Source organism: Trichoplusia ni, chromosome 16 (genome assembly GCF_003590095.1).
Source record: "Trichoplusia ni isolate ovarian cell line Hi5 chromosome 16, tn1, whole genome shotgun sequence".
Classification (NCBI taxonomy): domain Eukaryota; kingdom Metazoa; phylum Arthropoda; class Insecta; order Lepidoptera; family Noctuidae; genus Trichoplusia; species Trichoplusia ni.
This window is the reverse complement of record NC_039493.1, coordinates 1635616-1661635: the sequence shown is the minus strand read 5'-3', so window position 1 is coordinate 1661635 and position 26020 is coordinate 1635616. Positions and strand designations below refer to the sequence as shown.

The window sequence follows — 26020 nt, the reverse complement described above, 5'->3', positions numbered from 1 at the left end:
GCTTCAAACCTTGATTTTGATCAAATTTGAATGGAGTGACATTTACAAGTGTGGAAATTTCATTTTTTAAATCTATTTTCTTATTAACTATCGTCAGTTTTAGCTAATCATTACAAATAAGGGCTAATGAGTTGGCAGTTCCATCTATCTTGTCCCGTGGGAATGAATGGAGAACTAACAATATATGACAGTAAATAATAATAAATAATTACGTACTAGTGACGACTTTGTGAATTATATTAACAATCGATAAGACACGCTTGGAATACAAAAACTGTGGAGTCGATCTGTTGTTCTTTTTTGGATTATTGGCTTCGTTTCTTTAAGATTACATTGCGAAATTGATAGAGATTTATTTGATGGTGTAAAGCTGTTTTGTAATATCATAAAGTGAAGGAGTTTCGTTCGTTTGTTTGAACGCTCTCAAATCTCAACAACAACTGATTCGATGAAGGATAGCCGAGTGGTTGAGGCTACCACGCCCAAACCGCGATGTCGCGCTTTTGATCCCCGCGTAGAACAAGCATTTGTGTGATCCAAAAATGCTTGCTCCGAGTCTGGGTATCTGTGCATGTGAATTTTGAACACGTTCCACCCTCGTTGTTGAAGGGGGGCATCGATCACGAGCGGTAATTCGATGGCTCGCTTGCACGACTGTAATGATTTATCTCCGATCTTATTGAGAAATAAATAATCTGTTTATTAACAAAGTAGCTGTTGCCCGCGACTTCGTCCGCGTGGTTAGAACATATAAGTTAGGAATTTTTGAACGGTAGCCCTCAATGAATGATGATGAATAATGAATGAATGATGAATAATTTTCCCTGTTTTTTCCACATTTTCCAGTGTATCTTCGCTCGTCTTAGTCGCAGCCTAAAACCTTCCTCGGTGAATGGTCTATACAACACAAAAATAATTTTTCAATTTGAACCAGTAGTTCAGTAGTGCACTTGGAGAGGCCTATGTCCAGCAGTGGACTGCGATAGGCTGATGATGATGATGATGATGAACCAGTAGTTCCTGATATTAGCGCGTTCAAACAAATAAACTCTTCAGTTTTATATATTAGTATAGAGTATAGAAGTATAGATTAAATCACAAAATAAGCTTGCACTTACTGGTTGTTCTGGCAGGCTGTTTTATGTCTTGTAATTAAGTAAAGCCTTGTTCTTAATCGAATAGGTGAATGCCTGTTGAATTTAACTTAAACTGTAATGTTAAATGTCCATTTTACTGCTTCACTTGTATTTAAGTTATAAGTTATTGCCTCGACTCTTTAACTCGTCAAAATGAAAGAGACAAGAGATGTTATATTAATTCTTATGAAACTCAATTAACAAAGAATATAATTAGTAGTGGCATAGGACCATAGAAATCGGAATGAAAAATGGGAGGCCTGTGCCCAGCAGTGGGAGGAAAAAGGCTGCGGGTGATGATAATAATTATTTATTTAACAATTCATGTACACGGAAAATTCACATAAATATGGGATATGAAAATACATGTACAAAGGTACTGCTTATTTCTATAAGAAATCTCTTGCAGACCTGCGAAAGGAGAAGCAAATTAGAAATATAGACATAGGTGCACAAATTTGCAAGAGAGAATAATAAGATAATAATATATACTGTGTATGGTTAAAGGAAAAGAAATAGGAGAGCAAAGATAAGAATATAGATAATACATACTAGATAGTGACACGTGAAAAACAATATAAAAAAAAGGAAACAAAACAACATAAATTAAGAGGACAGGTAATGTTCCTTCACTCGTCTCTTAAATGTTGAATTAGAAGGAGAATTTCGTATGTCAGGCGGCAGTGAGTTCCAGAGTCGGACTGCATGCACAGAAAAGGAATAGGAGTAAAAGTCCGTGCTGTGAGGATGGAACTTAAGGAGGGTTTTGAGGTGGGATCGACACGGAGCGTCAGGAGGCTTAACATAATTAGTAGTTAAACGGAAAGAAAAAATATTATAGCATTATACTTAGAAGGAATGAGGTACGGTGTCTTCAACGAGGCTACAAACGTAATAAACGAACGCCAAAAAGATTTTGAAAATTCCAAAATGCTGAACAGAGTGCGAATAGTCGAAGTATGGATAAATTTTATTATAGGAGGTTTTGACTTGAAGCCTTAGTAGTATACATACAGACAAGCAGTAATTTTCTGTTCTGTTTTAATATTCAAAACTAATTAGTTGTATAGTTACTCAAGGTTTTCAAAAGGAATCATACAAGACCAGCCAGTAGCTACCGATAATTGAACTTGTTGATACAACTGCGCCCTAATTTTTGGAATATTTTGTTTTAGCATTTATTTATTTTAGTGTTTGGTAGTTTGTTGGTAAATGAATCATTATTAGGTAGAGCATTGACCCTAGGCTATGCATAATATTTATGATGATCAAGTGTTTTTTATAGAAATACCCACCTCAAAATTAGGGTACATAATGGACGTTAATTTTAATTGTAACTGGTGAAAACAAAAATAATTATAATTGAACCTAGTTATTAAAAGATGTTGGGTTTCCCAGAAAAAAGAAACAAACAATAAAAAAGATTCGGACTCGCAAAACTGAGGTTCCGTTCAAATAAGAAGAAAAAACTATTTCAGAAAATTTGTAACAGCAATAACTTCTGTAGCAAAATTAGTATAAAATAGCTTAAGTGTCTAGCTACCATTTTTACCATTAGATAACCTCGTGACAGTCGGATCTACAGTCGACTCTTAATACACAAAGGAAAAATGTATACATACATGAGTATTTTGGTTCTTTTTTACTGTCGATAAAGGTAGTCCTATTGATATAAAAGTGAAACTGACCCTGCACTTCAAAAGAGAAACCGAAATAAATGACAAATAACACACGTTAAAAATAAGAACATAAGCCACGTCACAATTTAAAAAAACAACTACAACGTAATTGTCAATGTATGTACTACAATTCTCTTTAGCATTATTCACACTAAGAGCATATTGCGAAATAATCGTATTGACACAAATAACTGGTCCCACACGTTTCATATTACCTCAATACAATTTAATTCACTTATCAAAGGGTCTTTTATGTGGAATGCATTTTCTACGCACTGTCAAGGTTCGCTCCAAGGTGGACGAAAAAAATTTGCTCAGTACTCTCCACGCCAGTCACTGTCTTGGACAAATTGCACTTTTAAAATCATTACAAAAGTAATTCTTGTACAGTGCCGTTAAAACAGTTGAACAGTGATCATTGCGTGAAAAAAACTTCATTTTAAAATGACAATATCGAGTGTTTGATTTATTGTGTTCGTTTATTTTGTGTTCTATTTTCAAATTGGACGAAATGGCGCTCTTTTTGACAGTTACGTTTTTGTTTTTAGTGAGTTTTTTAAATGTTAGTACGAGGAGCATACATCTAAGTAAGTGGTCTTTTTATTTTTATTTTATGGTCGATAAGTGAAAACATTTGTAAAACCTACTTTCAAATGATTAATAAAGATTAAAGAGGTATTGTTAGCTTTACCGATTAATTTTGTTTATGAATTATGTTATGCTGAGTAGAAAGAAATAACCTTTTTTTAAAAAAAATATTTATTTGCTTAAAAATTATAAATTTGTAATCGTGTTTAAATTGTAAATCATTTACAAAACGAAACTTTTCTAGTATCTAGGTAGTAAAATAAATAGGGCAATAATAGATTTTACTGCATCAATTATTTATATCCTTGTCACCAATGCCTGAAATGATGGAATCGCAAAACTTTTATATTTTAAATCTCGTTAACAGTAATATTAAAAGTATTGTGTTTAAAAACTGCTTGTTTCACACATTCTTCGCATGACCCAGTGAACTAATTACATAAAAACAATCGTCAAATATCTTCAGTAATACATACATACACAAAGTGAGTAAATCTCGGTTGAAACCCGCCATTCAAAAAGGTCAGCATTAAACAGTTTGGATAATATGGCTGACACATCTCTCAATGGACAAATTTCTTCTCATGATGAAAAATTAAAAAAGAATCGGTCGATATTCACAACGCTTGTTTAAAAGATTGGTTTCAAATTGCGAATGACAGAACGATTTTATTGCAGTGTGGCTAAATTTTAAAAAAAATAGTTTTGGATAATCTAATTCTTAGTTACCTTACGTATAAAAGTAAAGAAAACTATGTATTATTATTATTTGAGCTAAGTATACGGGACAAATAAAAATTTGTCCATGTTTAGTATAAATACTGCTAAAAAGGTTGTAGTAGTTAGTTTCCTGACTGTTCGAATAGCCTAGCTGGATAGAATAATGTTGTTTTTTCAAATTAATTCTAATTCAAAAATGGTCAAATGCGAGTAGAAATCGCGATACGAAGGGTTCTATCAAAAATGGCTCAAGCAAAAAAAAAATAGCCACCCACCAGATTTTTGAGTGTCGTTGTTTTTCCTTTCATTATTTATTATTACAGCGGCAACAGAAATGCACCTGGGAAAATTTTAACAGTCTCACTGTCAAGGTTCATGAGTTTCTGCCTGGTGACAGATGAACGGACAGACAGTAAGCGAAGATATATTGTAGTAGTATGATTCTGTTTTTGCCCTATTTGAGCTCTTCGTTATTTAACCGCTAAATGTTGTTGTTACAAACTGTTGCTCACATCTTCGACAGCCTGGATGTCTGTCAACGTCAAAGTATATTTATTGTGTTCATCTGTTATAGCTACAAAAATTGCCTTTGTGTTAATCCAAAGTGTAAGCTATTTTCATACCAAGTTTTACCGAAATCATTCTTCCCATTTTGGGGTGGAGAGGTAGAAAACATACACAAAAGCATACCAGGGCTTCAATTCTGCTATTTACAATGGCCGATGAATTAATGAAATTTGGCTTAAAATGGTAATTTTCGTATCCTCTTAAGCATTTTTCTACACAATAATTGGAAATTCAGTGCGGGACGGTGCACTGAAGGTCAATACAATTAACTCTCAATCATTGTATTGACAAAATGCTTAAGAATATGATAAATTTCAAATTTAATTGAATTGCCATTCCCATTTTCATCTATTGATCTTCATCTTCGTCTAATTTAGTTGTTTCCCAAAATGTAGATACTTTTTTATTTGTATATCCTTAGGTAACCCACATAGTACCAGTAAGTGAATACTAAAAAATAATTTACATCAAAATATTGAAGATACTATAGAGTTGAGAGTCTCGCGTACAAAACAATGATTATTATTTGTTTTCGCGTCTTTCGTTTGTTTCCAATAATTACTACCCAGTTCCCACGGAATAGCATTATTCATGACACCCATAGCTATCATAAATATTAAAGTAAATAAAGAATGTTTATCAAATCAATCGGTATGAAGCCTATAGCCATGTTTTAAAGTAATATTATAAAAGTTGTGTAAAAGTATTTGTGTGATCCACGAATCCTTGTCCTGAGTCTGGGTGTCTTTGTCAATGTAACTTGAATGTTTGTGATTACATTCCTTTAAGGCGGGAGTCGTAAAAATAAATAGGAAAAAGCTATGTAGTATGCCATCTTGTAACCAAGACTGCAATCAATAGTCTTTTTCGTTTTATTTTCCTGGCCTGAAATTCATGAAATTCATTCAGGCACATCAATTCATTAATGCTTATGACTTCAACCCACGCTGAGGGCACGGCATCGAGATTCGTCAGACTCTCGTCGGCTAAAAACACCCCTGGCCGCTTTCAACTGCCTGAGCTAGAGACACGGGATCGCACGTTTGTGACTACTGATCTATTAAAGAGGTCCGTCTTTTTCTTTGCTACTTATGGTTGAAGAACCACCTGGTATCCTCCATCCTTGAAAAAGTCTCAGGTATGCCGGTTTCCTCTCGTTTTCCGTTCAGTGGTAAATTAATATAACATGTCTATCACATAGAAAATACGTCACGCCTTTTGTTCTTTCGTCAAAGTCGAAAGTCAAAGTGTCTTCTCGTTAAATATAAAAAAAATGGTATGTATTTTTGGTCTAATCGACGTCCTTCTAACTTTAAAAATATCATTATGTTCAGATAATTATTATCTCAAAAGATGAACATAATGACAGAGGAAATACAATTAAACCGATTATCTTAGAAGGTTAACAAAACACAATTTTTGGGTTCCGTAACTAAACGTAAACCTTATTACTGATGCTCCGCAGTCTGGCCGTCAGTCCGTCACCTTGCTCTATCTCATATACCGGGATAGCTTAACAGTTGAAATTTTCACAAACATCGTATTTCTGCTGCCACATAAACAAAAAATAAAAATCGGCTATAAAATTGTTAGTGGATAAAAAAAAAATTTAGGGTCCCACAAATTAATTTGCCACCCAACCGATTTAATTTCGATTGTTTAACAAAATTAACAAGCTCTTGAAACATAGATTATGATTCTAATTTAGATTTTCGTTGCGTTTCGTAGATGCTTGGATTCTATCATCAAGACTAGCCGTTGTGGAAGAGAGACTCCGCTCTACTCCGTGTAGATCGTCATCTCCCTTCAACAACTGCAACAATCTTACATTAAGAGAACGTGGTAGGTTGTATGAAATACTTGTAATAGTTGTATGTAATGTCGATGTTATCCATACTCCCATACTTTCTATACTTCAATATCCATACTTCTTTAATATTATAAATGCGGAAGCATCTCTGTCTGTCTGTCCCGCTTTCTCGCCAAAACTAATCACCCTAACGAAGGATATCTAGGCTACTTTATAACTGAAAAAAAGGTTCGGGTAATGGAGAGTCAGTTTATAAGATTTTTTTTTCCTGGAATGGACTACGGCTTTGTAATTTGTCCTAAATATTGTTTATTTAAATTAATGAAGAAGTAACTCTGTCTGTCCGTCTATCTGTGTCTCTGTAAACTATAATAAACACAGACGGAGTCGCGGGCAACAACTAGTGTACCATAAAACAACAATAATAATATGATCTACCTCCTGCCTGTCATACAAAATGTATGAACGTGAATAATAACATTGAATTGTTATGGGATATTTTTAATTGAATGTAATTTGTGTGCACATTGGCATACATTCCCAGTATTCAGATCACTGACAAATGTCGGTGCCTCTCTTGTATCTAGAATGCATTTACTTATATCAATTTATGTAAATCATATATTATTTTACTGCATGGATAGTCGAGTGGTGTAGATCACCACGCTAAATATATAGCGTGCGACGTTTCAGGAGTTCGATCTCCGCATGCGTGAGCTACACCATCGCGTCTCTGGGTGCTTTGTTACATGTGACTTAAATATTTCTGAACATATGATCTATCGTAATGCGAAAGTCGATTATAACAAAAGAAAAATTGTGTTTGTATTTGGGTTGCATAATACATATATTATTATGTCCAAAACACAGTAATTATCTCTGCTTCGTTATTCTATGCTCTATCTACTGTTTTTTCGAAAGATTCAAGTATGTGTGACAGTTCTCTATAACAATTCGCATATTTTCAATACGAGACCATTATATAATTTATTCTTGCATCTACTTACGTCTATGTATGTTCTTTCTTAGAGTAGAGGTTATTGCCCCAAGTTAATGTAATTCACGAATGCTTGTTCTGAGTCTGGGAGTCTGGTGCATGTGAATTGAATGTTTGTGAAACTCTCCGCGACACAAGGATAAAATTCCTAAGTGCGTGAGTCGTTTTAAACAAAACAGTTATATGAAATAGGACAAACACCAAGCGGCATTATATATTTTTATTTTTGAAGAAACCTTTGTTTCCTTTACATAACTCTCCACTTGCTAAAGTCGTTCCTTTGTGGTAAAGGAAAAGATGTAGTTATTTTGGGTAATTCCGAATATTGGAATCTGAAATAGCCAAGCCACTTTGAGCTAGTGTTTTGATCAATGCTTAAAACCTCACCTACTTGCGAAGAGGCCTGTGCACAGCATTGGAAGTGTCATTATGTTTTATAATTATTTTCAAGAATTGCAAATTATTTTGACTTTCTTTATGAAGTCTATTATTTGAAGCATTTTTACTACTTTATCAACATTTTTTCTTAACGAATGGACGGTGCTAGTAAAGCCACTCGTCGGTAAACTGAGATGCTACGTCACAGATGTTTTGTTTACGTGACAAAAGGAATATGTGTGACAGACATGCTATTTTATTCCGCTGTCAATCAAAATTAGCCAAGATTGTAAATATGTCAATATTGCTGACAACTGCTTAAGTTGTATTTGTCATCATTATGTCCGTCGTATCAAAATAAATAATGGCTTTTTTTATTTAGATTATTTACCTTCCAAATATGACACATATTCTATATATTATATACTTTTGCTGAAAATCTGTCAGTTTAAGACTAAACACTTTTTGTAAAGAACTTGTTATGCCGTATGTCATTAACTACCCTGTTTCAAATTCTTCCATAATTCAATTCCATCCAAAGCTTGTCTGGAAGAGATTGCTTTTTAGCGATAAGACCGTCTTTTGTACTCATCATATTTGTTTGTATTGACCAAATTTTTTTTCCTTATGGAATACAATAAAGACTATCTATCTATGTCTACATTTTTGAGACGAAATCGCATTATGGCATACTAGCTGTTGCCCGCGAGCCGAAATCGCCACTACAAATTTAAAATGATCCCACGGAAACATGAAATCGGGATAGAAACTATCCTGGTGATTAACTATCTATGTACCAATTATCTTAAATCCGTTCTGTGGTTTGCGTGAAAGGGGAACAAACATCTATACATCCATGAATACAAACTTTTGCATTAATAGATTAATATAAGTAGGATAGTAGGATTAGTGGGATAACTGATACTTATAATAATAATAAATAAATAAATGCGAACAATGTATGTGATGTTGCACATACATTGTTCTAAACCCAAAGTAAGTTGCTAAAGCACTTGTGTTATGGAATTCAGATACAACGAAGGTACCACAAACACCCAGACCCGAGACAATGTATAAATGTGAATTTTTACATTGACTCGACCGGGATTCGAACCCGGGACCTCAGAGCTAGCGACACCTTGAAACCGGTGCGTACGCCACTCGACCACGGAGGTCGTCAATACTTATACGTCGATATATATGATATTATAGGATGACAATCCTTTGTGAATTTCCCAAATGCGAGTTCTACATTGGATGGAATCAGCATCAAATCACGCTTTCTGGTCATTGGAATGTTGATCATACGATTCGGCTATTTTTGCATAAAAAAATAATATAGCTTGTAATATAGAGTAGGTAAATGAGTTTCTTGCCTCTTCTTCATAGGAATAAAATTTCAGAACTGTTTAACTAGTCATCGTTACTGTAACATTACAAAAATGCCTGAAAAGGGCAATTTTGTGAAAAATATGTGTTCTTTAAGTGAAAAACGTATATTTTTCACAAGATTTTCTGATACTAGCCGATCTGCCTTCAAAACAAACTCACAGATTCTCCAATACACAAACTAGACTAGTTTTTACGCTATTACAATTTAAAAGGTAATGTTTTTATTAGGTTTTCGTTGCACTAGTGACTGGAGCAAGGCTGTGCCTGTATTCAAATGAGGCTGATTGCTACAGATATTGTTTACGTGATGTTATTGATGAAAGTTGTGTGATTTCTGACCCTGACTTCGTTACAAGTGTCATTGACTTCAAGATCTTGGGAGGAAGTCGGTTATTGGATGTTAATGACTTGGGAAAGATAAAGTTCGAGATGGACTTATGATGCTGGGGATTCCGTACATTTAAAGTAAAGAAAAAAGCTTAAAAAAGATTTGTCACGAAATTTTGTGAGTTACAAACCGCTGCTGGTATATACCGCTTTTTTTAGTATTCTTTGTTGTTTCAGAAACAAAAATACTTATTAAAATAATGACTGAAAATTTATAAATTACCTACGTCTATTAAATCATCCCTGAAAATTTAAAAATTACATCTATCTAGCTGTTACAGATAGCGAAACTTTACTAATATAGTTTCGTCTATATGGTTTGGATACGAAACAATTATAAATCGTGACTCGCAAAAACCTTATTATAATAATATTCTTGTAGTGAACCTGTCATCTTTTTAATTTGAATAATCGCAATTGAATATGAAGTAAGTAGGTTACTTACGATATAATTATAAGAAAATGGTTAAATGGCTCAAAAAAGGTTAAAAAAACAACGTGCGTAGTTATTCTTAACGCCTTTAAAAAACGAATAGCAATAAACCTGTTTTCAGTTTTTGCGAAGTCTTGATACACAAACAAACACAAACTAGTGCCAAATATAATTAATATAATTATGTTGTCTATTTTTTTAAACATACGAAATTTTTGGAGATCTTTATTTTTGATTTCGGTTTTGAATCATTTTACATTTAAAACAGTTATGCAAATTAAAATAAATAGAGTTGACGTGCATGATAATTTCAGAAAGTGAAAATACTGAATAACATAATTCATTTTCTATCTGAAGTATGTCATGGTATTTAATGGATTTCGTCATTAGGTAAATAAAAAGTGAAAGTTCTCTACATATTTCCTACATATTTGTAAATTATAGATATTTCAGTAAATTAGTTTGTGCACTTGCCAATAGATGGCGTTACAGGTTTCGAAAGATGTTAAAAATTTAAGAAATATCAGAAAACAATCAATTAATCATATACATCTTAAATGTAAGCCTGAGAGAACTACCATTGTAAAAGGCATTAGTGGTGGCATTGCATTCACTTGGCGATGGATTCTCACCCAAAAGATTTTTATAACAGTTTCATAAAGGCGGATTTACCTCGAGACTCGCAGCCCCACACTTTTAATTTTAAGTTTTCAAAGCTATTCAATACGCATTTATAGAATAACAAATATTAACAGCACAAAAGATGATTTGTGTCGTAGTGTGTATCTAAATTGTGTATCTTTTCATTTTGATGTGGGATTGCTCATACGTGTAAGTATTTATTTATATACTAATTTCTAATCTATCTATATACTAATATATAAAGCCGAAGAGTTTGTTTGCACGCGCTAATCTCAGGAACTACTGGTCCAAATTGAAAAATTATTTTTGTGTTGAATAGACCATTCATCGAGGAAGGTTTTAGGCTATAAACCATCACGCTGCGACTAATAGGAGCGAACATGCTAAGGAAAATGTGAAAAAATAGGTCAGGTTTAAATCATAACTTATATATCTTCTACCCACGGGGACGAAGTCGCGGGCAACAGCTAGTACACTATAAATTCAACGTACAGACGAAAAACAATATATACTCTCTATCTATTATCTCTCTCTAATATATAAAATAGTCGTGTACGAAATTGAACCCCTCCGAAACGGCTCGACCGATTGTTATGAAATTTTGTGTACACATCCGTAGGTCTGGGACATCGGACAACATCATCATTTTTTTGCAATTTAGCAAACCAACGTTTACTAGGACAGCTACTATTTTATAAATACACTACAGCTTCTTCAAGTAAGAACGATCATAGCGTATACGTCACGAAGCCATGCGTACTACGTATTGCGCGGGCGCAGCTACGTCACGTGACGTCAGCAGACAAACGGGTCATGAACCGGTGAGTGTGGTAGACGGCTTTAATTAGGTGAAGGTCAACTAGATGGCGCTGTAGGTTAATTGATGAGCAATCGAGTAATTATTACATTGTGTGGTAATCTGTACATGTTTATTGCGGTTAATTGGTTGAATGTTGATAGATTGAAAGAACTGGTTTCGGTATTGAAGGAACGGGTCATATTGGGTCAACGACATTACGTAGATATGAGTTAAAGGAACTTTTTTTTTTTTTCAGGGGTCTAAAACATTTTTTTTATTGTGGTTACCGCTTTACGCTGGATTGATTCGAGTAACTTTTTTTTAATATTGGGTCAACGACATGACCTGGATACGAGTTTAAAAGCTACTTTTTTTTCAGGGGTATAAAACATTTTTTTCACTGTGGTAAAACATTTCATATTGAATCGTTTCCTGTACCTTTTTTATAATCACGTCAGATGTTTTGACAGCAGTTTTTTACAATTTTATTATAAAGGAGTATTGTATATCTTTTCTTTAATGAAATTCAATTAGCTTGATACAATCACTCTTACGTCACTTAAAGTGCTCAATAAGTAAACGTGTTGGTATCTCCATGACGTATGTTTACGTCATGAGGTCCGTAAATACCGTAGGCGCGTGTCAAGTTATCCTCATCCGTTGCCTAGCAACCGTCTTGGCGTACGTCATTTACAATACCTTATAGCATTCATTATTACGCTCCGTGCTCTCTCAATTTCGATCTCGATCCTCGATCAAAATCCATGATTACAACCCCAGATTAAAATACATTGGCAGTAAATCTACCGGCAATCTATACTCAATCAATCAAATCTGCGACACGTCGCACAGTGGGTTTGGTGTGGTGACCTCAACCACTCGGCTTACCGTACAGTCAAATGCTGTCATCGTTTTCTTTTTATGACTTTTTGAAGACTTTTAAACCTTAAAATTAATAGCTTGAACTTTCAATTTAATGGACTCAAAGGTGAAACAGCTGTTTAAGCGTAATAAAACCCAACCGTTTCGTATGATTTAAGACTTAAAAAGCTAATAAATCCGGTAAATTGCTTGCACTCTAGTTCACTGCATGAAATACACGAAAAGAGATCATTTATCTAGATAAAAAATTGAAGAAAACTGTGTGGAAGAGGCATGGTGACCAAATCACTCGGCTCCTTGTGCTGTCATTCAACCTAGAAATTTCTTCTAACTCTGGGGAGTCCTTATCGACCTCCTTTCAGAAAGATGTAGGCAGTGACAGACTCTTACTGACTAAACTTGAACCACTGTCCAACTTCCGCGCTTGGCCGGCTCGTGGTAATGCATTGTCATTTTTTTATTGCATTGTCGGTTTTCCTAAACCGCAGTTATTTTCTATGTCATCAAATGACATCATATTGAGGGTTCAATGTCCAAATAGGACAAAGACATACTTTCCAAATCATATATCACCCATCAACGTTATAATTGTACCAACGGATGTTAAAGTTATAACGTTGATGACTTATTTAGCCCCGATTTTAATTTTGTGTTTGATATTATAGCGGCCACAGAAATAAGCTGCAAGGCTTGACATTTGAGCAGTTTTATCACCCTCAGGGCTTGTCATAATGCAATATCCTAGGACATATATATATATATCCTGGGACAACTCACACACGGTTATCTGATCCCAAGCTAAGCAGAGCTTGCGTTATGGTAACCAGACAACTAATAAACTTACTTATATATTTCTAAATACATACATATTATAGATAAATTACACCCAGACACCAGAACAAATGATCATGCTCATCACACAACATTTGTCCTGGGCGGGAATCGAACCCACGACCTACGGTATAGCAGTCAGGGTCGCTAACCACTAGACCAACAGGCCCGCAAATCAGCTTCAGGGAGTAAAAAAAAAGGACTTTATGAAATTACTTACTTACTCTTATTTGAGGAGGAGCTCGTGGTTAAGCTATAACCGCAGAAGTGAAACAATCACAGGTTAAGCTATGCTTGACGCGGTTGGTCCATAGATGGGTGACCATCTTTGTCATAACGAGTTCCTCCGTGTTTCGGAAGGCACGTTAAATTGTGGGTCCCAGCTGTTATTCTTACATCTTTGACAGTCCTTACAGGTAGTCAGAAGCTTGAAAAGTTTGACAATACGTCTAACCAAGGGGTATCGTGTCGCCCAGGTAACTGGGTTGAGGAGGTCAGATAGGCAGTCGCTCCCTGTAAAACACTGGTACTTAGCTGAAACCGGTTAGACTGGTAGCCGACCCCAACATAGTTGGGAAAAGGCTAGGCCGATGATGACTTACTTAATCTTACTTACACAAGAAATGATTTCATTTCACAACTTAAGTCTTGGGACTTCAACTTGTCTCCACAGGAGCAAAAACCTCCTTTCTCAAGTTAGACGTAGGCGCTAAAGAAAACTAACTCTACTTAAAGGGCCAATAGTATTAACTTCAAGTAATAATTAAACGCCTTCTTATACGCCGCTCGTGTCATCGTAGTATGCAACCGGGAATCCCGTTTTGTAAATAACGAGAAAGTCACTTTGGGAAATACAGGGTAGTTCGGTAACTTTTTTTTTAATTAATAGCCCAATCCATCGTAAATAGTTATCAAAAATGCTCGTTTATCAATTCAGCTATCTAGCTTAAACTTATATTTTATAATTTATTTACAGCATTCATCTGAAAAAAAAGTTTTTTAAATTATTTAGGATAGGATTTTAAGGTAAATAAAGAACATCACGAGATACAATTGAGATACACGTCTAATAAGCTTCTCAAATAAAAAACAAAAGTAAAATATGAATTTTAAAGTACTTCAAAATCTTAAAAATACGCTTTCGATGCTAGTGACGCTAACAAGTTGACGTTAACGAAAGTGACGTGAATATAATTTACGTCATTAATGTCAAAACTTGTTTTATGATGATCTAACTTTTTTATTACTAGCCTGATTTTTTTAATAGTTCGGCAGACGACACTTCATTGACACCCATTTTGGTAAGACGTATTTAAAATATAAAAAAGCAAATACAACCGACATCAAATAAAAATCTACTGAAACAAACTTGATTATTATTTTATAGTTCAAATTATTTTTAAATGATAAGAGAATCAACAATATCGGATCATTAAGTCTGAAGTTCTAAACATAAAAAAACGATAAATAGGCATCTCCTCCATTTCCTCTGCGCCTAATAACACTGTTTTTAGTAAGTTTAGTAAGGTCAGGACCATCAGGTTTAGCCATTAACATAAAATTTTAACTTTAAGTTTTTTAAATTAATCATTATCAGTTAGGCTTGATATCCAGGCATTATATGCCATACAATCTAATAATTTACATGCATTTCAAATTTACAAGAGGATGTATATTGCATAATCCTTTTACTATAAAAAATGGTCTGGCAAAAAAAATGTTCTGTCGTAACACTCAAATACATAAACCTTTATATTTCGGTTTTCCCCTACTATAAGTACTATGGGTTTTACCAACGAAGCCTTTACTAAGATCAACTACTATCTATATTGTTGACATTTAAAAGAACAAACCTGTTTGTTAATGCAAAGAGCGTAAATATTCCCATCGCGAGAGGCAAACGCATCATGTCAATTTATTAACGGTTGAATCACGCGTATTAGTCGCTATTGCTTGACTAACTTCGGACCCAACCTGTCCTCAATCATGAGGTCACGCGGTGGCGGGGTCGGACGTCAAACTAAAACCGTGTCTTGTTTTAAGCTATTCTTCTTTGCCCTCCCTTTTGCCATTATCTGGGGTCGGGTCGCTTATTCTTTTACAAGGGCAAATCCTCATAGATCCACCTCCGGAGAGGTATGCCAAGCCTGGCCAATCAGTCCTGGGTTGTCTTCTTGGGCTTAATTGGGTTTTCATAAGGTCTCTGTATTTTTGACCACAAAATTTTGGGGTTGGTGGCCGCTACCTTTCTTTTCATCTTGCAGATTAAAGGTGTTGTCTATTTTGTATTAAACAATGTTCATCAATTTATTTAGATCCAAAAGATCTGAATATACTACACCATACAAAAATGTTTAGGATGAGTCATGTGTCTACAAAAAATGTTAAAAAATTATAATATTTGGAATTTCCAGTTACTAGAGCAATAAAAAAAGGTTCATTTATTTATTTAATTATCACACTAATCTACCATTACAGGTTACTTAACTTAATGCGGTAGCTAGGACCTAACAAAGGTCTAAGTATTTATGTGAACTAGGGTTTCATTATTGACTTGCAAATTCTCGATGAGAATCTAAAAAGTAGGAACCTTAAAAAGTTGTGACAGTTCTTCTATGGTAACGGGGGAATACTTGGAAATATTTTAAAGCTTATTATAATATTTTTAAGGGTTTAGTACCTTAAGTTTAAAAACTAACTCAATTAATTAAACCCGTCCTGAGAGATGTATTTCCCTTTCCCCTTTAAAAGCATATACTAAAAATGGATTTCTATTTAATCTAAATACCCACGTTTTTTAAATTTCCATTCAAATTTTACCAAAATCGATCCAGCGGTTTTTATAGTTGTAAATTGTATAGTCATCGGGTTTGAAACTATCCTAAAATTTCGGCCTGCTAGCTTATCGGGAAGTGCCTCAAAATTGACTTGCAAAAATCCAACCGGAACGACAAACAATAAACAAAAAAGTGAGTTTATAAAAACGTGGAAAAATAAAGATTGATTTTAGGCACGACGTTTGATCATCATAATACTTATTATGATTATCAGCTGACGATAGTTTTGTATGGACCGCAACATGTTTTTCTTTACTTATTTCCACCTCAGTTAGTCTGTTGACAGTTTTATGCAAATCTCCTGCAATTGTGCAGTGTCTCAACTAATCTACGTACCGCGCTCGGTTCAATATAATCAGGTTAATAATATTCAAGTCACGTCTGAATAACACTGACCTGAATTTACAAGTGACCGATTTTGTGATTTTTTCCTTGGTTGAGTTCCCTAATTAAAAACCAACCGTTTTAACATTTCATTTTGCTTATTGGTATTATTTTTCTGGTGTATCTTATATTAAAATAGTTGATAGTTATTTTGAACTTACCGACTAATGTAACAGCGAATGAAAGCAAAATGATGAATGAAGACAAGGATGTCTCGAATGATTCTATAGAGATCGCAATCGCATACATAATTTTTCCACTGCAATTTTCCTTAGCACTTTTTATACCAATTTAAAAGTCTTTTCTTAACTTTTGCAGGTAACTCTCAAGCACCCACATTTGACGAGAGAAATAAAGATCATTGGAACTTGCAGGCGCAATGGATATTACGATCAAAGGTAACTTCATTTACTTTGGCAAAGGAATATTAAGTCCACTTTCGTTCCTCTCTTGTTTTAGGCCTTTGTTGTTTGAAGTTCAAACGGTAAACGAAGATTCTTTTTCTGTAGAAACTTTTAGTTTTTAAATTTATATCATAGATCTCTACGGAAACCGACCCAACGGAAACATAAAATTTGGGATCAAAGTCTTATGCCTTAACCCAGTAATTAAAATTAAATTTAAATTAAAATACGTTTATTTTCATCTATACACCCATATTTACACGAAATGACATACACATAGTAATACAGAGAAATAAAAAAAATATATAAAACTAAGGAAAACATAGACAAATAAAACATAAAACAATACCACCGGTTGTCACCGGTTTCAAGGTGTCGCTATCTCTGAGGTCAATCTAAAAATTCACATTTCTACATTGTCTCGGGTCTGGGTGTCTGTGGTACCTTCGTTGTGTCTGAATTCCATAACACAAGTGCTTAAGCAACTTACTTTGGGTTCATAACAATGTATGTGATGTTGTCCGCATTTATTTATTTATTTAATAAAAACAAAACAAAAACAACTTTTATAACTTATCTATTTAACATTAATTAGTACACATTTATATAAATATATATAGATATTTATATATAGTTATAAGCTCTGTATTATTTATATAGTTATAAGCTCTGTGTACTAAATATCAAAAACATCCATCCATACTAACAAACCTTCGTGTTTTAATATTAATTACAGATATTAAATAATTCAAACAAGACAAAGAAGTGACACATAAATTATAACTCTTTATGTTGTCTACAAAATCAATTTTAATTGACATGAGTTACCATACAGCTTTGTGTAATTAATAGAACCTAATTACCATACGTATTTCTACTTAAAAATGTCTTTCAGATATCCAACCCCGTAAACACGAGGGTCGCGAAGAACGTGATCCTGTTCCTCGGAGACGGCATGAGCATCACCACGCTGGCTGCCACCAGGGTGTACCTCGGACAGCAGTACGGGCACCTCGGGGAGGAACTCAAGTTGAGTTTCGAAGCATTCCCTTATACTGGACTAGCTAAGGTATCTGTAACTGTACTGGATATGTGGATATGAGATTTGGTGTAAAGGAAATTGTGGTAAGGTTACAAATGTATGATGAGAAGAAAAGTATAGGAAACTAATTAATAATATAAATGAACCCCAAAGTTTATTTGTAACCCGTGTAAGGCATGAAACGCCTTTAAAGCATTAATCTGTCCATGAAAACTACTTTATCAATAGGAACCTAAGAAAGAAGCAACTATGGGTAAAATTTTATATCCCAATTCCCACAGAAACGACGCGGCACCCCTAGCTGATAAGCAAAAAAAAAATAGTATTAAGTACTTTTTATGACGGATTAACTTTATATCTAATGTTCACAGACATACTGCGTGGACAATAACGTAGCGGACTCCGCGTGTAGTGGTACAGCGTACCTCACAGGCGTCAAGGCCAACAGTGGGACTGTGGGCCTCAGTGGGGCCGTCAAACGAGGGGACTGTAAAGGCCAGAGAGACGGCTTCCACTCCGTCACTGGACTCATGGACTGGGCTCAGAGAGCAGGGAAAGGCACAGGTGAGTAAGAATCGTTTTAGGTCTAGCGACAAGGAGTAGAGCTATACTCAATTAGTTTAGGTAGTCAACTAAAGGTTAACAATTTTGGTGTGTCTTATTGTCTAAGAAACTCAGTTTAAAAATAAAACTTGACTAAAAACAAACGTAAAACAACAATAAAGATTACCAATTGAAATATACCACAGAAATATATCAGTTGTTTATTTATTTATTATGTGTTTGTATAAAAAAGGCACATTAATATTATTTACCTTTAGTTAACTACCTAAATATATAGAGTATAGGTGGAATATTATCACTTGAGGTTATGAACGAGACTTAAAGAAAGTGAGACCTTCGTCTTGCAGTAGAATACAAATGGCAAGCAATGGCTGGCCTTGAATGGAATCGAACACTAATTTAATTTTTAGCACCTTTTGTAAATAATATTTAAACTACTATTATTTAGTGGTTTCTTAGGTTTACGCGAATGTTAGACATTGAAATGAAACGACTTTTACGGATTTTATCGCGGTTTAATTTTTGGTTTTAGTTCCCGACGTTTCGACACCTTTGCAGGTATCAGATATCAGATGACAGACACCTTGCCGCTGAGCTTCAATACGTCAAGCAAGTACTGCGAGACAACAAGCTCCAAGTTCCACGGCCCCGTCACAGAAACCGAGTGAAGCCAGCCACAGTTGATCGTTTGCCTGCTGTACTACCATACGTCCGAGGAGTCACTGACAAGATTGGTTACATCCTGAAGCGAGCTTCAATTAAAACATACTTCAAGCCGCCCAAGAAGATTAGCCAGTCCCTACCATCCGTCAAGTGTCACATACCTCTACAAGATGCAGGAGTATACAAACTAGTTTGTGACTGCGGCCTCTCTTATATCGGTCAAACTAAACGAAGCATAGGGACCCGCGTAAAAGAACACATAGCTGACGTCAAACACCGCCGCTCAACGAAGTCTGCAGTCGCCGAACATGCTGAAGGCTCCAGCCATTATATTAGATTTGCTCAACCACAGATCCTCGCTAAAGAATCCAAATTCCTACCAAGGATGTTTCGCGAGGCTATTGAGATTAAAAAACACCCTAATTTCAATAGAGAAGATGGCTGGAAGATATCACCTACTTGGGACCCAATAATACAAAAACTCAAGGCTAAACCCAAGAGCAGCGCTGCAAGACATCACGACACAGTGAGCTCATACTGCGTAGGTCGGACCATAAATAATTAATTAAAAATATGAAGGTAGAACGAGCAACATCTTCTGTCAAGACGAACACCATCTCAGTCTGCCCGTGACCATGATACCTGCAAAGGTGTCGAAACGTCGGGAACTAAAACCAAAAATTAAACCGCGATAAAATCCGTAAAAGTCGCTACTATTATTTTTTAAAGTTACGGAGTCTAAAAATACAATTGGAATCCTACTAACAACTAAAGCTCTCATGTCTGACATCCACCCATCGTATAACTTATAAACCATGATAGCTAGACAGTCGTCATATAAATATATGATCTATCAATAGGAGGAGATCATATATTTTATGGAATTTGTTATTAAATCTTTATTATTTTTTTACTACCTTTCTGTATCCAACATGACTTTTTGATCTGTTTTCCTTTTGGTAATTAGTTTAAAAAAACCTCATAGTGTATGAATGTCTTCATTGCAGGTGTGGTGACGACAACTCGCGTAACCCATGCTACTCCAGCAGCGTCTTATGCCCACTCCGCTGACAGGAGATGGGAGGCTGACGCCGACTTGCCGAAGAAGGGTCTGCGTTGTGATGATATTGCGACACAGCTGGTTAGGGGACGCGTTGGAAGCAGAATTGATGTGAGTAGGCATTGAAATTAGATGGCAGCGGTGAATTGGAATAAAAAGGTGCAAAAAGAACGACTCCGGTTTGAGGGAAATTAAATCTAGTCGGAGGGGGGGGGAGTTCTCAAACATTCTATTAACATGCACAAAGATACCCAGAATTCAGGTCAAGCATTTGTGAATCACAGAAATGATCGTGTTACGAGGAGATCGAACCCACGACACGTCGCGCGCAGTGCGTTCGGCATGGTTAGCCCAACAACTCGGCTAACCGCCTACTAATCTTATTATTTTGGCCCATAAAAGAATGTCCTTATATATTGCATAAAATTATTTACAATATCTGCGACAGCCAAGAGCGCCGAATACAAGCGTACAAGCGTGTGCGTATACACTTGTGATCGGAAGGAGATTTGGTGCAGGACTCATATTTTATGCGTTTTTCGGAAGCTAGGATATGTTTTTCTAAAACGTACATAACATAAAAAAATTCGGTGTACCTTGAGATCGGAATCGAGAACTTTAACTTGGCATTTCTGAAATCCTACCGTTTAGCAATCCTATAACGCTTACACTGTATTAATTAAACATTAAAATTAAGCTATGTGCTCCACTGAGAAGAAAACTTACATTAACTCCTTATTATCTTTGTTTCATATCACGTACTTCTTTCGATATCGTATTAAAGATTTTGTTTTAGGTCACGTACAGGTAACAGTGAACAAAACAGTCAAGTCACGCCAAACTTTTTGTTCTCAGATTGTGCTTGGCGGAGGACGAAAGAACTTCTTTCCTAGGAACGAGAGAGATCTAGAAGGGTATCATGGCTACCGAACCGATGGCGCCGACTTAATAAGAGAATGGATTATCAAGAAGGAATCGCTTGGAGCAGTTCCAAAATACGTTTACCACAAGGATGCTCTAATGAAACTAGACCCTAACGTGTATACTAGTGTCCTAGGCCTATTTTCTCCTGATCATATGCCGTACCATTTGGAAGCAGGGAACGATGACCCGACGCTAAGTGAAATGACCCAAAAAGCAATACAAATCCTATCAAGAAGGAAAAATGGGTTCTTCTTGTTTGTCGAAGGTAATTGTTGTTTATTTTTTATTTAGAATCGAGATCGTTAGCCGTTTTTGGAATTTCGATTGGAATTCTAAGATATTGATATAGGTTGTTTTTAGGTTGAGGTTGTGTATTTAAAGGTTTGACTTTACTTTTTATCAAGAACAATGGTCACAGCTATAAGTATGACTAAGATTGGTATATTTTTATCGTCGAATAGATTGTAGGGATAAAAAAAACAATTTTGGACATGGCTTAGCTGAATTTAAGTATCATTATAAATACACAGAATAGCTGTGTATTTACTCAGGTTACCAAAACGTGGCGCCGCGCCGTGTGCATAAATTACTTGAATTAAATTTTTATCAAGTTTGGCCTAGTAGTTTTTGTTTTGAAGTTGTTAACAAAATAAAATTATAATTTTTTTCAGGAGGTCGTATCGACACAGCTCATCATGAAACGAAGGCTCGCAAAGCTCTAGACGAGACAGCAGAGTTAGCGAAAGCGGTTGAGGCTGCTCTAAGACTTGTGGACCCGACAGAGACCTTGGTGGTTGTGACGTCAGATCACAGCCACACTATGACGTACAGTGGTTACAGTAAACGAGGATCTGATATCTTAGGGCTTAGCAATAAGGTAATTTTCAGTTAAATACATAATATTGTTTTTAAATTCTCATAAGTGAAAGGTCTGAAAGTTTTTGATAGAATTGCTCAAAAATTTTGGTTTTTTACTTTGTTTCCATATTATTATTAAATTAAGTCTTGTGCTTATAAAAGTTGGGTAATATAAATGTTATATTTACTGGATAATTTTGTTTTATATTGCGTTGTTTTTGACATTACTAGATAATCGTTTTAAGTCACGTTTATTATTGTTAGTTTGAAATTCAGTACATTTTTATTTAAATTTTCCAGTTGAATGCATCTGACAATCTACCTTACACGACCTTGAGTTACGCGAACGGCCCTGGATTCAGACCTCACCTGAAAATGAAGAGGCATAATCTCGCTTTAGATAACTTCAGTAAGTATTTTACTATTAAACATTTGAGCAAAATTGAACCTTAACTCCATCACTTTCCTCACTATGTATGTTGGGCACAGCTTCCAGTCTAACTGAATAAGTACCAGTATTATCTAATCTCGTCAACCAAGTTACCAGAGCAACACCCTTAGTAAGACTGATTGTCAGACTGTACAGCTTCTGACTACCCCACGACTGTGAAAGATGTGTAACTAACATCCGGGACCGACAACTTAACGTGCCTTCCGAAACTCGGAGGGACCTGATATCACCCATCCACGAACCAACTGTACGAATTGCAGCTTAATTTATGATCGATCAACTTGTGTACCCTCACTTAAACTTGATTTCTAAGAAATAAAAACAATAACTACATCCCTACTAATATTATAAATGCGAAAGTAACTCTGTCTGTCTGTTACGCTTTCACGTCTAAACCACTGAACTGATTTTAATGAAATTTGGAACAGAGATAGAGTTGACCTTGAGAAAGAACATAGGATAGTTTTTATCCCGGAATTTTGAAGAGTTTTCTCGGAAGCGCGATATAACCGACATCAGCTAATATTTAAAAATATTTCTAAATATTGCACTAATGAAAATGACAGTTATTTATCTTGAAATATGTAATTTTGTCCTACTCACAGACTTTTAAATTATTTTATACTTGCCTACTTAAAAAACTTTTGAACCTATTATACTAATTCAAAGTGACGGTTCATTAATCTTGGAATACGACGATGGGTTTCAGTCGGAGATAAAAACTTTGTAATACACTTTTTTTTATAAAAGAGTAAAAGAGGCCCTCTTTTTGTATAATGAAAGATAATTTTTCAGCCAACTTTAAAATAGGGAAATTCAATTTTAATTCGACTTTTTGATATTAATTTTTATGACACAATATTTCATGTTATTCAAAGTCGATTACTCTTAATTACGTTACTTAATTATTTTATGACTCAGGATAACTGCATGGATCTGCTAGCTCATAGTATTGACTTTAGAGACATTTTCTTCAAATTGTAATCATGTGATAGCTGTCTACCACACCTGTTGGTAAGATTGCAGAACTGCCAAGTCAAAGATCCCATGTTCGATTCCATTCTTCAAACCTACTTTTCGAATGTGTGGTGTTTTAAAAACATATAAATATCACAGCTTTAATGTTTTGGAAGGTAAAAAAAAGGGGTTCCTACGCCTGATTTCTCTCCGGTCGTGTTGGATTGCCGTCCCATAGAGTAACGAAATAGAGAGTGCACCTGATACCTGAGTATGTTGCACATGGTTGTGCACTATAATATATCCGAAAATCGGTCAGGACATTATTATTAATAGCTCATGATGTCTGTTTTTTCTTACAGAAAGCTTAAACTACACCTATCCTGCGTTAGTCCCAATAGGAAGAGAGACCCACGGCGGAGAAGACGTGGCGGTGTTCGCCAAAGGGCCCTGGGCCCATCTCTTCACGGGCAACTACGAACAGAACTTCTTACCCCATGCCATAGCGTATGCTGCCTGTATTGGTCCCGGACTGACAAACTGTAAATGATAGGGACCAAAAATATAGGCGAAGTGGAAAAGTGTATTGTTCAACTGGTTTTCCCGTGCCTGTATTGTTAGAATGGAGCATATTATATTGTGTAAGACATAGGTTGATGTTCACAAGGCTAAAAGTAGTTCTAGTTCTTCTTTTAAAGTCTTGTGGTGTGAGAAAGAACTTTTGAATAGAATGTTAAAGATGTTTTATTTTAATTGTGATGTTATGTTTGTATAATAGCTGTCCTTAATTATTAAATTTGTGTTTTACTACCTACTTTTAAGTCTACTTCTAAGTTACACCTTCATTAACGCCATATTGGTCTGAGTGAAACTAACCGAAATTTAATTACTGAGATCTGCTGTCTGATTATATGTCTGTCCGTCATCAAACTGTATTTAATGAACCGCGATAGCTGGAAGCCATAGCAAATGAATAAATGTAGGAATTGAATGAAGAAATTCGTTGTATCTTAGAATATAATTTCATATTGTTTCCACTTATTAATACAGAGTGATGATAGTTAAGTCAGCTGAGCTTATCACAATTCCGCATTAATGAAATCGCAGCCACACCTTTTACATTTGTCCTTGCAAGCTTTGACTGCCAATATACGGATAGTCATAATATTATTTTAACAACAAAAACATACAACAGACAAAACCACTGAGCCAATTTTGATGAAATTCATGGAACCATATACCAGCTATTTTACTTTAAATAAAGTCCGAAGTTCTAAGGTAACAACATAAAAAAATTCAGACAAATTGAGATCCTCCTTCGTTTTGGAGTCGGTTGAAAATAGATCGGTCTTTAATTGGCCTATTTCCTATTCAAAGTGACAATCTGCATGAATTAACGCAATTAACATGTGAACGTGCATTCAGCGGATAATAGAATGTATTGGGTCAATGGACTGGTTAATTTGATAAACTATTGTTCATTATTAATTATGAACGATTAAAGTTACGCATATTGTAAAGTGGGAACAAAAAATTACAAATTTATTTACTATTTATGTACATACAAGTTTACAGAGGACACAACATTTTAATAGTAATGTATAAAGGTACTCTATTTCTTGTACACTTATATATATACTTGCTTAAAACTATATTTAACTAGTTGACCCAGCAAACGTAGTTTTGCCGATTTTTTTTTATAGTTGTATGTATTTTTCATGCCACATTGTAAAAAAATAAAAACTAACAATTTCGTCCAAAAAATGTGAGCGATGTGTGTTTATTGTGAGCAACCCTTATCACTTAGGAGTATGAAAAATAGATGTTGTTCTATTCTCAGACCTACCCAATATGTATACAAAATTTCATAAAAATCGGTCGAACCGTTTCGGAGGAGTACGGCAACTAACATCGTGACACGGGAATTTTATATATTAGAAGATAACATATTTGAAGTTTTTGTTTTTTTTCTAAAGAAACAAAATCGTGTTTGATCAAGCAAAATTGGTTACAGTCATAAATTTAATGATGGGTGACAAAAAATTGAGTTTGGGCACTCACCAATTTATTTATCACCCAGTCATATGGTTTTTTTAGCCAATTTGTTGGAAACACTCAGAGTTGCTAGTCCACTAGTCCAACTCGCTTTTTACCAATTTTTCAATCATATTTATCCAAATTTTGTGTCCCAAATTTCACTGATCTAAAGCAAAACTAGCAGGGGCCTAACAATGCTTTCTCAAAAAAGCTTTTTGGAGTTGACTCACACCATACAGCGAGCCATCTCTTTTTAATACCAAGTTCTCAATTTGCAACGTCTTTGTGACACCCTAAGCTTATTTAATCTGAAGCCGAGGATCCTGGAGGTACCTTGCAATTTGTATCAATTGAGGAACTATTCAATATAAATTGAAGGCTGATTGTCTATTTGTAGACATGGACTAATCAACACTCCAGACGTTTATTCAAGATGTTTAATTAAGTTCTATCGTTAAGACTATTGCTTGAGACGATACTGCTGCTGTGATTTTATTATATTGGTATCATCTTTTTTTAAATTTCGTTAAATTTGTATTGGTGGGATATTTGATAGTGAAATATGCACAATTATAGCTAAAAATGGGGTTCTGTTTTA

The 26020-nt window shown here is 35.0% G+C and overlaps 1 protein-coding gene across 2 annotated transcripts; it reads left to right on the top strand.

Moving 5' to 3' along the window:
- The first annotated feature begins 1796 nt into the window (after window positions 1-1796).
- LOC113501927 (membrane-bound alkaline phosphatase-like) lies at window positions 1797-25064 on the top strand. Of its 2 annotated transcripts, none has more exons than XM_026883240.1 (9): window positions 1797-3402; window positions 16781-16860; window positions 17762-17935; window positions 18280-18472; window positions 20143-20306; window positions 21051-21384; window positions 21791-21996; window positions 22278-22386; window positions 23748-25064. In XM_026883240.1, the coding sequence occupies exons 1-9, from the start codon at window positions 3327-3329 to the stop codon at window positions 23933-23935; spliced, it is 1524 nt and encodes a 507-aa protein (XP_026739041.1). In that variant the 5' UTR covers window positions 1797-3326; the 3' UTR covers window positions 23936-25064. The 2 variants fall into 2 exon arrangements, with proteins under 2 accessions (XP_026739041.1, XP_026739042.1); XM_026883241.1 differs by lacking the exon at window positions 1797-3402 and adding an exon at window positions 6398-6532.
- Window positions 25065-26020: the final 956 nt, after the last annotated feature.

What these genes read in the sequence shown, in the direction of transcription:
- LOC113501927 (XM_026883240.1), top strand. Translation starts at nt 3,327, where the DNA reads ATGGCGCTCTTTTTGACAGTTACGTTTTTGTTTTTAGTGAGTTTTTTA. An exon ending in AATGGATATTACGATCAAAG is followed by an intron (nt 16,861 to 17,761) that starts GTAACTTCATTT and finishes AATGTCTTTCAG; the next exon opens with ATATCCAACCCCGTAAACAC. An exon ending in GTTCTTCTTGTTTGTCGAAG is followed by an intron (nt 21,385 to 21,790) that starts GTAATTGTTGTT and finishes AATTTTTTTCAG; the next exon opens with GAGGTCGTATCGACACAGCT.